Source organism: Zeus faber (assembly GCF_960531495.2).
Source record: "Zeus faber genome assembly, chromosome: 7".
Classification (NCBI taxonomy): Eukaryota; Metazoa; Chordata; class Actinopteri; order Zeiformes; family Zeidae; genus Zeus; species Zeus faber.
The window spans coordinates 7,611,035-7,626,474 of NC_137203.1; the positions used below are offsets into that span (position 1 = coordinate 7,611,035).

The following is a 15,440-nucleotide window of genomic DNA, read 5'->3' on the forward strand; positions in this document are numbered from 1 at the left end:
GGTGCTGGTGTTGAATGAGATTCATTATCCCCTGAAGATAGCTTTAGAAAATCTGAAAGCAAGCCTCCACTTTGACCCGTCTGCTGAGCTGCTCCTTGTTGGGGAGTCAGTGGTTGTTGTGAAGAGGTCTGACCAAAGAGTCCAGAGAGGAATCCCACTTGTTGGTTGGGTTGCGCCTGCTGTTTTGTAGGCTGACCTTGTCCTGCTATACATTGCTTACTACCAGGACCAGTCTGGGGAGTAGGCTCTTGCGATACTTTCTTAGTGGGTGTTAACTCACTAAAAAGCCCTGACAACAGTCCACCCTGCTGTGGCTCAGGTACAGATGCAGCTGGGTGTGGATGTATCTGGTTTTGCCTTTGCAAGGGTTGTCTGTTACCTGGTTGTGTCTGTGTGTTTGTTTGACTGTCAGGTGTCTGTTGCTGCATTGGTGTGGCAGGTGCAGCTGAAAACAGCCCAGAGAGGAAGCCTCCCTGTTGATTTGATGGTTGTTGAGGTGCATTTTGATGTGGCCTTGGAGCTTGTTGATGTCCTGATTGACCACCAGATGAGGGCTGGGGGGCTCCAACATCCGCAATTTTGTTGAACAGTCCTGAGAGCATGCCTGCAGGACCACTAGCAGGTTGTTGGGGTGGGACCTGGCTTTGTCTCTGGAGGTTTTGCCTGCTGCCTGGCTGGTGATTAGATTGGCTCACTGGTGGGCCAAGGGTTGGTTGTTGTTGTTGTTGTTGTTGTGATGGAGGAGCTTGGTTTGAAGAAGGAGAATCTGTTCCACTTGTGCCAAAAAGGCCAGAAAGGAAACTCCCTTGCTGAGGCAGTGGTTGTTGTGGAGGTTTATGTGCTTGGTCAGACCCTTGACCACCCTTGACCCAGCCTGTTTGTGGCTGAGGTGGTGTGGGAGTAGGTTCTACAATCTTGTTGAAGAGGCCAGAGAGTACATTCCCTGGTTGTTGAGTTTTCTGGTTGGGTTGTGCTCCTTGCTGTGGCTGGGGTGTTGCCTCTGTAAGTTTCAACAAACCCCCAAATAAGCCACCCAATTTTGGTGGTGGTGGTGGTGATGTTGTTGCCTGAGGTTGCGTGTTTTGACCTGTTTGGTCAGACTGTTGCTGCTGGTTGCATTGTATATCAGGGGCTGCCTGTAGTTGTGGTTGCTGTTGAAGTTGACCTTTGGAACCCATTTTATGCAACCCTGAGAAATTACCTCCTTGCTGGGGAAGAGGGACATCACCATGAGTTGAAACTTGCTCATGACCTTCCTCTTCACCTTGCTGGTCAGTTGTACTTTGATGGGGATCCGGCTTAGGCTGAGGTGGTTGCGATCCAGTTACAGTGTCTGCAGCTATCCTCAGGAAGCCAGACAAGAATCCCACAGGCTGTGCACCTCCCGAAGATTGTTGATCTGCAGCCTGTGGTGCTTTAGACCGCGGCTGGGTATGGGGAGGTGGTGGGGAAGCTGGTGAAAACAACCCTGAGAACAGTCCACTCTCCTGGGGATGACTGGCCCCTCCCTGTGATTTAATACCTGCAGACACATCCTCTGTTGACCCTAGTTTCAACAGCCCAGAGAGTAGACCTTGGGGCTGCTGTGTAGTCTGTTCCTGAGGATTAGAAATTCCTTGATCTGACGAGGCATCTATTTTTGGCTGAGGTTGTTCTGATTCAGGGAGAGCTTCATCTCTTTTCTCAGGTGAGTGCTGTTCAGCATGTAGCTCAGTTTGACCACTGGGCTTTGTCAAAATAACAGTAGGTGGGTGTTGTGTGGGCTGGGAATGTGGTGGAGATGTGGTGGGCTGCTGTGCTGGTTCGCTTGGGGCTACTTTGAAAAGGTTTGAAAACCAGCCTGTTTCTGTGTTCCCTTTAGGGATACCTTCAAGAAGTGCCGCACGACTTGGAGAGGGTGTACGCGCAGGACTAGGTGGACCACTTTTTGGGGCATTGGCATCTTCACCAGAGGCAAACTTAAGAATTCCTGAGAGCATGCTTCCTTCTGCTTTGGGAGGCTGTGGCACAGAGACATTTTCAGATGAGAAAAAGGGGATTTTCAATTTGCTGCTTAAAAACGATTCGTCTGCAGGCTTGTGATCATCCTGTGGGGTATTTTCAGGAGAAGCTGACATGAGGGAAGAAAGAGATTTCTTAAAAGGGCTGAAGAATCCAGTTTCCTCTGTGCTACTTTCAGGTTTTGGTTCAGAAACCGATGAACTCCTTCTTTGCTGAATCTCAGGGAGCTCACCAGATGACTCAGTCTCAGGGAGAAGTTCCACAGACCCACTTCCTGAACCTGGGAGGAGCTCAACAGACCCACTTCCTGAACCTGGTAGAAGCTCGATCGATCCACTTCCTGAACCTGGTCTCCTCTCATCTGATGACTGTTGCTCTGCTTGAGAGCCTAACCTCTCAGGAGTCCTGGATCTATCTACCGATCCTTGTCTGGATTCATTGCTTGTTGCAGAAGTACTTCTTTGCTCTGAGGGCTGAGGAGATGGCTCTCGGGATGATGGGGCACTGGAAAAAAGCCTCAGGGGGCTGAGCCTTCCCAGCACAGAATCAACCACGGATGTTGGTTGGTTTGTAGTCGATGCATTGCCTTGCGTCTCAACCAAATCTTGTGCTGAGCTTCGCTCAGCTTCAGATGGCCGACTGGGTTCAGCGGATTGGAAAGGCAATAAAGACTGAAACGTGAACTTCTTTTCTGTTGTAGGCTCTTGCGAGATAGGGGGGACTATGGCTAAAGGAGGGCTAGTACCACCTGTTTTGGGAATAAAAGAAAGGAGCTTTGAAATGCCTGTCTCAGCTTGTGGAGCGGCTTGGGTAGAGGTTGGTTGTGTGACAGTTTCTGTGGCCTCACCTCCAGTTTTTGGAATAAAAGAAAGCAGCTTTGAAATGCCTGACTCGGTTTGTGGAGGAGCTTGAGAGGAAGTTTGTTGTGTAACAGTAGTACCAGAGCTTTCTGTGGCTTCACCACCAGGTTTAGAAATAAAGGAGAGCAACTTTGAAATGCCAGACTCAGATGTTCGAGGTGGTATTGGGGAAGTAGATGGTGTAGCGCCAGGGGAATCAGCTACCTCAGTGTTAGGCTCAGAACCTGTCATCGTGCTGAATGGGGAACTCACGGCATTTTTTTCCCCAGGCATGCTATGCTCAACAGGACTCTCTTCCTGAACATCAGGAGCTTTTGCCTCATTACTCTTTTCTCCTTCATCTTGTCCAGCTTGGGCATCCGTTGGCAATGCTGGTAGTTTTCTTCTAATCGGTTGAGGAAGTGTCTCATAGTTGTTTATTTCCTCCTCTTTAACAGCTAGGTACTCAGACACTGAGTGAACCAAGTTTTGTAGTTCACCCATGGCATCGACATATTCATCGCTGGGCTCCTCCACTGGAGATAGCAGGGGATCTTGTCCACAGCCTGCTCTCCCCCTATTAAAACATCCCTGCCCTCCATACCTGCTGGGATAGTAGTAGCTCTCAAAGTCATAAGTGGCATCACCTTCAATAAAAGTCAGATCATCTAGCTCTTCCTCAGATCCAAAGGAGTACTGCATCTCATCGGAGCCAACTGAGCTATACTCACTCCTTGCCCTGATCCGTGCAGCTTCCTCCTTGGCAGCCTCCTCTTTCTGATAGGCTGCGTAGTTCTCGAGCGTGCCCTCCACTGCAGTTTTGGCCCAAAGCCTAGTCTTGTATAGGAGCCCCTCTCCATCACTCTGCCGTCGGAGCTGCTTAATAGAGGGAATTATGTCGATTTCAGGAGGGGACAATTCGTCCTCAAAGCTTCCCGCTTCCTTGTAAACCAAACGCACCTCCCCGCTGCCAAAGCCAGGCCCACTTCCCCTAGCGTCCTCCAGGGTCTCTGTGTGCTCAGGAGACAGTGCATCACATTCCACGGTCTGATAAAATCTGCTACTTTTGGACTCACTAGGGCTGTCGCTGATGCGATAGATTATACTTTTGTCATTATCCTCCCATGTCTTCTGCTCTGCGTCCAAGTAGTCATCCAGGATAACAGAGTCAGGCACTTTATACTTATTCTCCCAATCCTCCACACCCATACCAGAGTCAACAGGGATTATTCGGATCCCGCCCTTCCTCTCTGACCGTCTGGGCTCATGCAGAAAACAATACAAGCGGCATGCAGGAAGGAGATGGAAATGATGCAAAGAGATTAAAAAAAAAAAAAGGCATGTTAGAAAAACAGACTGGATGCAAGTGAAAAATAACGGAATAAGAAAACAAATCAGCATGCACCTGAAAGTAAAGACCGAACATAAACTTGCAAAACTAAAACATGAAAGTGTTTCCAAATAAATGGGTATTTATATCGAAAGAAATGTGTCCGTAATATGTAGTGAGAATACATTTAAATCATATATATGAAATATTAAATATTAAATAACACACTTATTAACAGAGAGGACTTAGAATTTATATTTGATTGAAAACTGTGATTTTCCATCAACTGAGAGGCCTCTGAACATCACATCTAGATCCTGCTGTGTCTGTCAAGTCCAGAAACATAAAGCCAATGGAATTTTTCAGAAACGAGCAGAGTATTAAAAAAAACATCAAATAAGAAGCTGTGTCACTCCTGGCAACCAGACTCCTTACAGCCTTGCTCTTTGACTAAGAGCTTAAATGAACAAATCAAAAGCGTTTCAGGAGCCAAGGTGAAGCGTATTTGGTTCAGCCAAATGGGAAAATGCATTAGCAACCCCTCGAGAGCCGTTAGATAGCCAAGCCTATAATCCCATTTCTGCTGTCACATTAGTGAGAACAAGGGGAAATGCCTACAATATTTAGTCCGAGTGCTTAAGCAGTACGATTGTTGTTACAGAAAGAAAATGAATTTGGCATGTGCGTTTACATGTTTGTTTTGAGTATTTGTTTGTGTATGTTCACGATAGATCAGTACGTTTAGGTTAAATATTGTGCCCATCTGTTATGCTTTTGTATATCTGTGCGTTTGTGTGCCAATGTGCATGTTTTTTTTAGAGTGCTATGTGTATGTTTCGGAGTACGTACCCGGATACACATTGTACGTGACCGTGCATAATGAGCTTATGTGTTACTGTGGCTGCAAACATTTGGATGTGTTACTGCGGGTTTACCTGCCCCCTCTCATCTCCCTGTAGTCCAGCTCGTAGCTCTGTACTGAGTCAGACTCTCTGTACAAGGCCTCATGCTGCGGCCTGCGGCCGATGGGATACTGGTGCACAGAGGAGTTGGTCTGCGACGTGTTGTGGTAGCGGGGCGGTCTGTTACCCGTCTCGCTGCGGTAGTCGCTGTCACGGTCATCAACTGCACTGTCGTGGTCGTCCAGAGCTGCGAGGGAAAACCGCTAAAAGATCAGCCAAACAGGCTGTCTGTCACCCTGGTGTTATAAAAATGTCAGAAACAAAATTGCTCGTTTCTTGCCAATACACATCCCTAATTAACAATGGTAGTGTTTCTGCTACAATGCCCAATTCTTTGTTCAATTTGTTAAAAAAAAGAATAGAAAATAATAAAATATCAAATAATTACAAAATAAAAGCAAAATAAAGTGTTTAAAAGTCCTCATTGCAACACACAATATACACAATTTATTGGCAGCCCTTATGTAAGGAGCAGTTTCACATTGCAAACTGGGTGTGTAAACACAGAGGACCAAATAAACACAAATGGCTTGGAGAAATCTCCGGGTATAAAATCCTGCATTCATCAATTATCCTTGATAATGCGATTAGAGACTCATTTCCTTCCCCATCAGGGACTGGTGCCTGTCTCACACAACAAATCAGTAGATTGGAAGTATCTGCTGGAAGGACTGTCAAACTCCACTAATAGCCCAAGCAAGTGATCTATTTATACTGTATGCATTCAGCATCTCTACTGCTGGCAGCTCCCGACTGATGCCACATTCTTTTTCTTAATGTTGAGCCTGAAAATGCAATCCATCAAAACTAGATGTAGAAAACTATTCAATGTTCTCCTGCACTAAAGGCAGATTACTTGGATTACATTGAAATCTCTGAAATAAAACACCAAGTTACCTTGAATGCATACTTGATTGGTATAGGGAATTAAAAAAAACTAGCCTATAGCTCCCTCTTGTGGTAAAAAAAAAAGATAGTGCAAATAATTAAAAAACATTTGATATTGATTTTTTTTAACAATGCACCTCCAAAAGTCAAACAAAAATATTTCTGCAAGAAGAAGCCATGCTGCTATTTGGGGCGTGCAGACTTTGAAAGAAAAATGCAAAATAGAGCAACAGAACCGATGAGTGACAAGAAAGCATCAGCACCAATGATGAAAAAGCTGATGGTTGTACATACTCTGTTCGTTCCATCCGAAGTAACTCCAACTACCTGGAGGGGCGTTCAGAGAAAGAAGGAACAAGAAAGAAACAAAATAAATAAGTTCATGACGACGCCAACCGGAGCTCAACTCTGACGTCAGTGACGACATGGGAGAAAGTTCCAAAAAAATAATTTGCGCAGGGATTGGTGTGCTGCAAAGCTCTCAGAAATCCACACGGACAGAGTGGGATATTGAGGTGATTCATGACGGTTGAGACGGGGAAGAGAGGCTTCGTGACGGTGGGGGGAACTTCACTGCACGGGGTGAAATGGAGTGCGTCGGCGTGAAAGAATGTTGGGGAAGAAGATACCGAGGAAGGAAATAAGTCAAGATAATGCATCGTGAACAACATCAAAACAACAAAAAGTTAAAAATGAAGAAAGAAAGAAATGACGCTGTGAGCTTGGGGACGGAAAAATATATTCCCAATCATCATGCTGGAGCGGTGGCTGACATTCGAACTTTCCCCATTTTTCGAGCCGACAAGATGTGTTGGGAACAAAATCTTGGGAAGGACCCAGACTCCAAACGGCCACTGCCAACCAAAGTGGCTTTTGACTGGTCCCTGAAACTAAATTCCCTGCCTGTTAACGACACACAAACTGATATGGACACCAGCTTGAGTCGATGGGAAGGCAAATCAAACTTTGATCTAAAATAATAAAAATTTAAAAAAAATTATAAACAAATAAATAAACAAATAAACAAACAAATAGATGAATAAATAAATAAATAAAGATGAATCGTGGCGCCTCCAGCACGACTTGGACAAATCTGCAGCGTGCAGACGATCACAGGCAACGTGATGAGAGACCATGGACTTAATGACACTGGGGCGGTAAGACAGTTTGAAAAGAGGGACGGATGAATGAATGAATGAACGAATGAATGAATGAATGAACGAGTGAATGGGGAAATGAATGAAATGAAAAGACTGGTGAACCAAGAGCTCCTGAGAACATCTTTCCCCCCACGCCCCCTCAAACACACCCTCGCGGAGGCCGGCTTTTGGCTTCTTTCGACTTTTGACTTTAACGTGTTCAGCGGACGTGTTTGCGGCTGCAGCAGCAGAACTCTTTAAGTGGCAGCTACTGCGGCAGGAACTCCCTCTCTGGAGTAGATGGAGTGGATAATGTCGGCAGTGCCGGTTGTTTTCGTCTTTCGTTTGGCTTTAATGGTCAATTCCGATACTAATAGCGACTAAAAAAAAAGGTAATATTTTACCACAAAGGAGCTCAGACTGTGTCTTGCCATAGAAATGGAATTGACTGTTTCTGTATTAAACCTTATGCAGCAGGAGGAGGGAGAGCCGCTGGACCCCGGCTTCAGACTTACAACACTGTGAGGGGACGGAAGGCATTCGTCGTCTCTGGACCTCGTCCTGCATGGGATACTTCCACGGCAGAGAGATTTGTAGAGGGAGGGAGAGAGGGTTGTGGGGTGTGGTGGGGAGGGCGGTAGATGGGAGACGGGGAGACAGATACGCAGAGGACGGGGAGAGACAAAAAGAAACAGGTTCACTCCGGCGTTCCAGGTTAGTTTCAGAGGATCTTTGCGCGGTGCAGCAGTACCGTCCGGCGCCACCGGGGGGGAGGGGGGGTGGGGGGGGGCGGTTTAAGGCCTCAAGTGAAAATGAAAAATTCAGGAGAACCCTTTTAAACACTCGCAGAACCCTCATCGGGACGCCGGCCCCGACACGCGGGAGGTTAGCGCCAGAGCGCCACTAAAAGACGGGGAGGCTTGGAGGGCGGGCGCTGCTGTCAAAACACACACCGGTCCTCCGAGAAGACGGGCGCAGCGGCGAAGACGTTTTTAAATGTGCACGCTGTCAAACTCTGGGGTTTTTTTTGGTTTCTTTTTTTTTCTTGTCTGCTTTCCCGAATGCCCGTCAGTTCCATCGCCAGGAGCTCACACATTATCCAAATACCCACGGCACACCACCAGTGATTCTCAATCTGTTTCCACATCAGGGAACCTCCTTTTGATACGCATTGGGCCACGGACCCCGTTTGGTTAGATTTAGTCTCCGGGACCCCCGATCTTAAACGATCTTTGTTGTCAGAGAGTGTTAAGTCCCAAACTCCACACCTGTCTCTGCGCTGGCGAGAGAGATGACGGTGGAACTAGGATCAAAACAGCCATTATTGTGCATTCTCTAATTAGACGAGATAAAGGTGAAATTTAACTCTTAAACATTTTGCTGCGGATCCCCTGGAACCTTCTCCCCCCTGGGGGCCCCCGGGACCCCCGTTGGGAAACCACCGATCCAGAGGAATTTTTTCCAGAGATTTCAAGGTAAAAATGATCCATGCAATGAGTACACACTGTCAGCACGTACTGTTGGTTTCGCATGCGCGTGCGCCGTGTTTTAATTGTCTTGTCGTGAGCAGCGTCGTCGCTGGGCGGGACTCACCTCGTCGTGGAGCCTCATGCCATTGATCCGCTCCAGTTTACTGGTCCAGTACCGGGCCTCCTCGTCCGGGATGTCTGGCGGGCGGGCGGGTGGAAAAAAGGACGGGCGGGCACGGGGGGGCCGCCGGGCGGAAGAGCGAGAGAGAGAGAGAGAGAGAGAGAGAAAGAGAGAGAGTTTCACAGGAGGAAGGCAAGAAAAACCGAGGAAGGGAGCGAAGGAGGGAGTGAAGAGGGAGGGTTAGGGAAAGATGACGGGAGCGGTGGATGAAGAGAGGGAGGGAGATAAAGAGTGAAACAAAGAAGGCAAAACAACGCTGCACCTCCACTTCACCTTCCTCCCCTCCTCGCCCCTTAATCTCCTCCCCCTTTCCTCTCCTCCTCCTCCTCCTCCTCCTCCCCCCTCTCCCCACTTGGTCCAGAGGATGGCTCCCAGCTCACACTCATGTCTATTTAATGGCCAGTGAAGATTTATTTTTCCATATTTCATGGCGTACAAGTTTTTAAATACCGCCCGCGAGGAGCTTTCCCCTTGGAGGCACAGAAAAAAACGACAGAAAGCCGTAAGAGGAGGAACCTCCCCGCCTCCTCTCCCAGTCTCCTCGTCCCTCACGTTCGCCCTGCACGCCATCTTGGCCCCCCAATCCCAATCCCATTTTTTTTGCTCATACAGTATGTGACTCAGATCCTGTGTTTTTTTTTTGGTTTTTTCATGACAGTGTGCACAGCACCAATCACACGGAATCTGTTCATTTTTTTTCAATTTGGAATTGGGCGACTTTCATATGTGGTCCTGAATCGGATACGGAACTGATTTTTCACAACGCGACCCCTTGCCTGAACGGCCGATATCGGAATTCATGCGACTTAAACGTCGCCGTAGAGCACGGACTGGACCGCAGCGCGCAAAATGTTTTTTGGCGGGGCGGGTGAGCGAGTGTCTCCCCGTTACGCACGGAGGAAAATAAAAACGTTAAATACGTCCACAATAAAAGCGCATTATGGGGTCACGCACACTAATAAGTTCCCCTGTGTTTCGAGCATGAATAAATAAGCCCCCGACTTCGGGAGCGGCGAGCAGGGCGAGGGCGCACGGCGCCAACCCCCACCCGCACTGCGGCCGCGCCCACCGTGGAGAGAACAAGAAGGATCTTTAATTGTCACAGCACACCACACTACGACACATGCACATGCTGTTGGATGGTGGCCGGTGAAATGAGGCCTCTGCGTTTAACCCATCCTGGCTTGTCCTTCCTCAGGGGGCGCAGCCAGGAGCAGCGGGCGGCATTCGTGGACGCGCCCGGGGACCTGGTGACGGGTGTCCATCGCTGGTCAGACGATGATGTGTGCGCGCCACCGTGCAGTCGTGAAGCGGCGTTCACAGTGCGTGAGAACAGATAATAGATAGATGGATGAATAGGGCTAACCGTCTTATGAATAGCCCCGGATTTAAAACATTGTGTGTATGTGTGTGTCCTCTGAGCGAGCGATCGGGAGACAATTTGCAAACATTTTTATTTTTATTTAGTGTCACTAAATTTCCTTATTGAACGAAACACAAAAAGCACCGCGCCCCCGTCCGGATTCAAACATTTCACCCGCGAGGCAAAGACAAGGCAAGAGGTCGCCCGCCGCCCCACGGCCGCGGTGTGTTCGCCTGCCACGCTGATTTCCACGCGTCAGCCCTGCTGCGTCGGTTCGGGGACCGCGACCCGTTGGCACTGGGATCTGATGTTGGCCACATTTAAAAAAAAATAATATGAAGGGCCAAACAAATAAAAAATAAAAAAAAAGGATCCGCGCGATAAGTCCGAATTGAGCAGGACGGCTTGCAGCGTGAACGCGGCCTCCTGGTCTCCTCCCTGCCGCCCCAGAAACTTTGCAGTGGGGTCGCCCGATGGGGTCAGTTAAAATATTGGGGTAGCACGAAAAACCCAGTTGAATTTTAGGATACAAAACACTGTAGTTGGACGATGATAAGGAGTCCAGACGCTGCTCATATGAGGTCCATGCCTCATTACATGACTTCATTCCTATCGCATTACCTATTTAATGCCAGTCAAGTTGATGGTTCTTCATGTTGGGGCCTCCAAGGAATTAAAAACAAAACAAAAAACGCAAACTTAAAAGTGAATAATTTCCTATACATAGGAAAGGGAAACATGTGCTGGCGGGGGCCCGGGAAAGGGCTGGTTTTCGTGAGAGTGCCGCCCCGCCAAGTAAAAAATGTCCGACCACTTTAAAAAGCAATTCTGGGAATCTTCGACTGTTACGAGTCGAATGTCATGAAACCCCTGCGCTGTCAGTTGAAGCATCTTGAATAGAGACAATTTGGTGTGATGGAGCGTTGCCATGGTGATCGTTTCCCCCACAGCGCACGGCGGCTTCTCCTATATTCATCCTTCAATCAAATGAGGCGCTCTTTATGAAAGGCAGGATTTTACTGTTTTGACCATGAGGGACAAATTCCAGATGATCAATAACTAACAGTTTACGTTCAATCCTTTAAAATCTGATCCGTATTTGTGTGCACGTGTGTGTGTGTGTCTGTGTGTGTGTGTGTGTGTGTGTGTGTGTGTGTGTGTGTGTGTGTGTCTGTAAGGGCAAGTGAAATCTTGTCTTTCAGTCTTTCCTTTTACTCCCTAGGAGTTCAGTTCAGTTTGGCTCAGTCGGGTTAACTTCAGTCTGGTTTTGTGTCGATTAAAAAAAAAAAAAAACAACAACAAAAAAAACAAAGAAACGTTGTGCTCAGAGAGAAAAGTGTGACCGAATAAAACCCCAGAAAAATAAAATGTTAAATGAACGCGTTAAAGCGATGAATCATAACAACCATGAGCCGACTATTGAAAGCAGCAGATGTCGACGCCTCCACGTCTCCCCTGCTCGACTGCAGCGGTATCTTGTCTGCAGCTGTTTTTTTTGCCAGCTGAACAACTTCTTGGCACGACGCAACCGCTTTGGTATCCTCCAGTCAGGATTTCAGCCGCACCACAGCACTGAGGCTGCTCTTGTTGAGGTCTTCAGTGACATCCATCTAAACACAGGCAGTGGCAGAATCTCAGTCCGAGTGTTACTGGATCCCAGTGACGCATTTCACGCGGCCGACAGCAACATATCACGAGACCGACTCGAAAGCTGACTCTGGCAGAGTACTAAACTGGTTTGAATCCCACTTAAAGGACAGGGACTACTTTGTGTCTGTAGGTGATTACACATCTGAGTGGACGAAAATGACATGCAGAGCTCCCCAAGGCTCCATTCTGGGGCCTCTTCTGTTTAACATCTACGTGCTCCCACTGGGTCAGACCATGGAAAACAACAGAATATGTATCCGTAATCACGCGGACAACACACACATTTACGTAACCTATCACCAGGGGACGATGGTCCAATGCAATCACTGAGCGAGTGCATTGAACAATTGGATGTGTCAGAACTATGTCCAATTTAAAAAATACAAAAATGAAGTGATTGTTTTTGGAGAAGGAGGAACAACTAAAGGTCAGCGCTCAGCTTTAATCTGCAATGTTAAAAAGCACAAACCGAGCCAGGAATCTGGGTGTTGTCATGGAGTCTGACCTAAATTTCAAACAGCCACATTAAAAACTCAGCCGACTACCACCTTGAGAATACCTGTAAATCAAAGATTAAAGGACTTACAACTCAGCAGAATCTACTGTGGAATCTACTCTGACGGCGTCTCTACGGGTCTCCCTGAAAGATGGAGCAGACCGCCGCGGTTGACTCGGGAACGCTGCTGCCGGAGTCCTCACTAGGACCAAGAACGTGGATCGTACCACTCCAGTTCACCAGTTCACTTCGCACCGGCTTCCCGTCCGTCAAAGAACCGATTTCAAAACACGACTGTGGGATTATGAAGCACCGAATGGTTTGGGGCCAAAACACATTCGCGATCTCCTGCTACGTCATCAGCCGCCCGGGGCTCTCAGGTCGTCGGGGACGGTTCTGCTTACTGTCCCCAGAGTCTCAACACGGAGGAGCAGCGTTGAGTTTTTATGCGCCGCGTATCTGGAACAAACTCGCAGAAAACTGCAGCTCTGCTGCAAGTCTCAGGTCTTTCAAATCAAGGCTGAGGACTTTTCTGTTTTCCAGTGCCTTTTACTAAACCTAATCTCCTTGTGATTCATTTCTCGCACTGCAATTCTTATGCATTTCCTATGTATTCAATTTTTTTTACCTTTATGCGTGTGCTCTCCTCTCATCTTTATTTTTATCCGATTCTTTAATCAGGGAGTTTTAATTGTACGTTTTAACCCTTCAATGATATCCTTTCATAACGCGCTTCTTTTGAACTTCCTCTCAATGCCTTCGCGTTTGTTTGCATCTCCGCACCTAGACGCACAAACGTACCCGAGCATGTGCGCCCGCCGGTTTGCGCGTGCCTGTGCGAGGGAGGCGACAAACGCAAGAGCACTACGTCAGAGGCGAGAACTGGGAAAACGGTACCGAAGGGCAGCTCGAAGCGCGTGTCCAGCAGAACCTGGTGGGGTGTGGGGTTCGCCGTCCCACAGATCTCATCCTCCTTCATCAACACCTCCGAGTCCAGACACACCCACTGCCCCGGACCCTCCTGGGAGAGAAGAAGAAGAAGAAAAAACAGTCTTTATTTATCACGCAACACACCACACTATAACACATGCTTGCACACACACACACACACACATGCACATGCTTTGATGGTGGCCGGTGAAATGGATTCTCTGCTTTTGACCCATCCTGAGAGCGAGAGAGAGAGAGAGATTTAACACATTACTACAACCACACACACACATACAGCGTTGTCTCACTAATCTATTGTTTTTAAATGTGCTGTGGCATAACGGCAATCAAGGTATGACCAGAGTATAATTTCCTATGTCAGTAAAGCATTATTAAATGGAAATTGAGAAAGGGAGAGAGTGAATTGTGTTTTGAAGGACCTCACTCAACAGATGAATTCAAACCCTCACGTATATACACACACACACACACAAGGCTGGGCATTATTCATAATATCACAATATTATCTCCAAAATCTACCGTGTTGTAGGATTTCCTCCTGTGAAAACAACGCAATCGCTGTAAAATCACTGTTATTCCCTTTCCTGCCAGTAGGCGGCATCATCTACTCACATCTTGCCCTCACTCTGCAGACTAATCACGTAATGAATGAAGGAAGACTGTTGACAGCTTGAGAAATGCATCACTTTGTCCCTTAAAATACATACAAACAATTGTATCTTAAATTCAGAGTCAGATTTGAATGTTTTTTTAATCAACGTGGCTGACAGCGTTATTCTTTACACACACACACACACACACACACACACACACACACACACACACACACACACACACAGACTAACTTTAACATTGATTGTTGTTCATTTACTGTTATCACTTTGTGTTCCATGTTTTTATGAGCTCTGCTTGTAAAATGTCGAACTGCCTTGTAATAATAAAGCTTAATGAATTGAATTATGATATGAAATCCGAGCAGAGACAAGAGACGGATGGATAAAGTGGGCAGAGAAACAGACAGACGGAGAGAAAGAGAGACAGAAAGAGAGGGAGGAAATAAGAGGAAAACAGAAAAGAGATGTGCACGCGCGTGTGTGTGTGTGTGTGTGTGTGTGTGTGTGTGTGTGTGTGTGAGTGTGTATTGGAGCTACCTGCTCGGACTGTGGGATGCTCTCCAGGTGAATGAGCGTCGTACCGATCATCGTGTCCCAGATCAAACCTTTGTTCCACAGCTCCACCACCAGGCCAGAGTGCATGTGACTGATCTCACTGCGCGCACACACACACACACACACACACACACACACACACACACACACACACGCACACACGCACACACGCACACACACACACACACACACGCACACACACACACACAGAGAAACACAAATAAATGCGAAGTTAAGAAAAGGTTTTTGTTTTTTTTGAGTCTTGTGGTTTCAGTGCAAGACTTAAAAAATTCATGAACTGTTTATAGAACTATTTAAACATTATCTTTCCTCTGCAGAGAGCAAGGTACATCAAAATGATACGATGATGATGTGATGACATGATGATAAAGACACCAACTACCGCTAGTATCCATGTTAAATCTGGTGGTGTCAAATTTCGATTTTTTTTTAATTTATAACCTTGAGGCCAGCAACACCAAACAATAAGAGTAACAGTGGATCCGGCCAAAAACAGAAAAAAACAAGGAGAAGCCAACCACGCAATGGGCCGTCAGACCCAGTGCTTGTCACCTTACTGCAAAAAAGGGAGAACAAAAACAAACCGACAAATAAAGCCCCGAAATACGGTCCACCAGACCTCAGTCCTCAAAACCAAAAGGTTGTAGGTAGGTCACCTGCGAGAGAGAGGGAGTGAGAGAGAGGCAGTGAGGGCCGATCCAGTCGTTCAGGAGCGGCCGAGCGACGTCTCCAACCCACAACTTGCTTTGACTCCTCCCTGTCGGGTTCAGCGCCACGGACAGGGCCGCTGGCGAGGCGAGCCTCAAAGCCTCGAGACCGACCGCCATCCATCGTCTTCTATATGTCCCCGAAACTTTCTACGTGCCGTGGATTCATTGAAAACCCCTCACACAACTGACAGGAAACACAGCATCACAAGCAGCAAAAATGACCTTTAATCTACAGGTGCTCGTTTGTGCGTGCGTGCGTGCGTGCGTGCGT

At 47.4% G+C, this 15,440-nt stretch overlaps 1 protein-coding gene across 1 annotated transcript in view; it reads right to left on the reverse strand.

Moving 5' to 3' along the window:
- The window catches only part of LOC307232682 (protein unc-13 homolog B-like), a gene marked incomplete at both ends in the record, with an annotated part of 79,824 nt that overhangs the window by 21,783 nt on the left and 42,601 nt on the right, over positions 1-15,440 (reverse strand). Inside the window, 6 exons of the mRNA XM_080003782.1 lie at positions 5,106-5,319; positions 6,315-6,347; positions 7,675-7,732; positions 8,753-8,826; positions 13,216-13,339; positions 14,421-14,538. Of these exons, the coding sequence (XP_079859908.1) occupies positions 5,106-5,319; positions 6,315-6,347; positions 7,675-7,732; positions 8,753-8,826; positions 13,216-13,339; positions 14,421-14,538 (621 nt within the window). The remainder of the gene's footprint in view (positions 1-5,105; positions 5,320-6,314; positions 6,348-7,674; positions 7,733-8,752; positions 8,827-13,215; positions 13,340-14,420; positions 14,539-15,440) is intronic.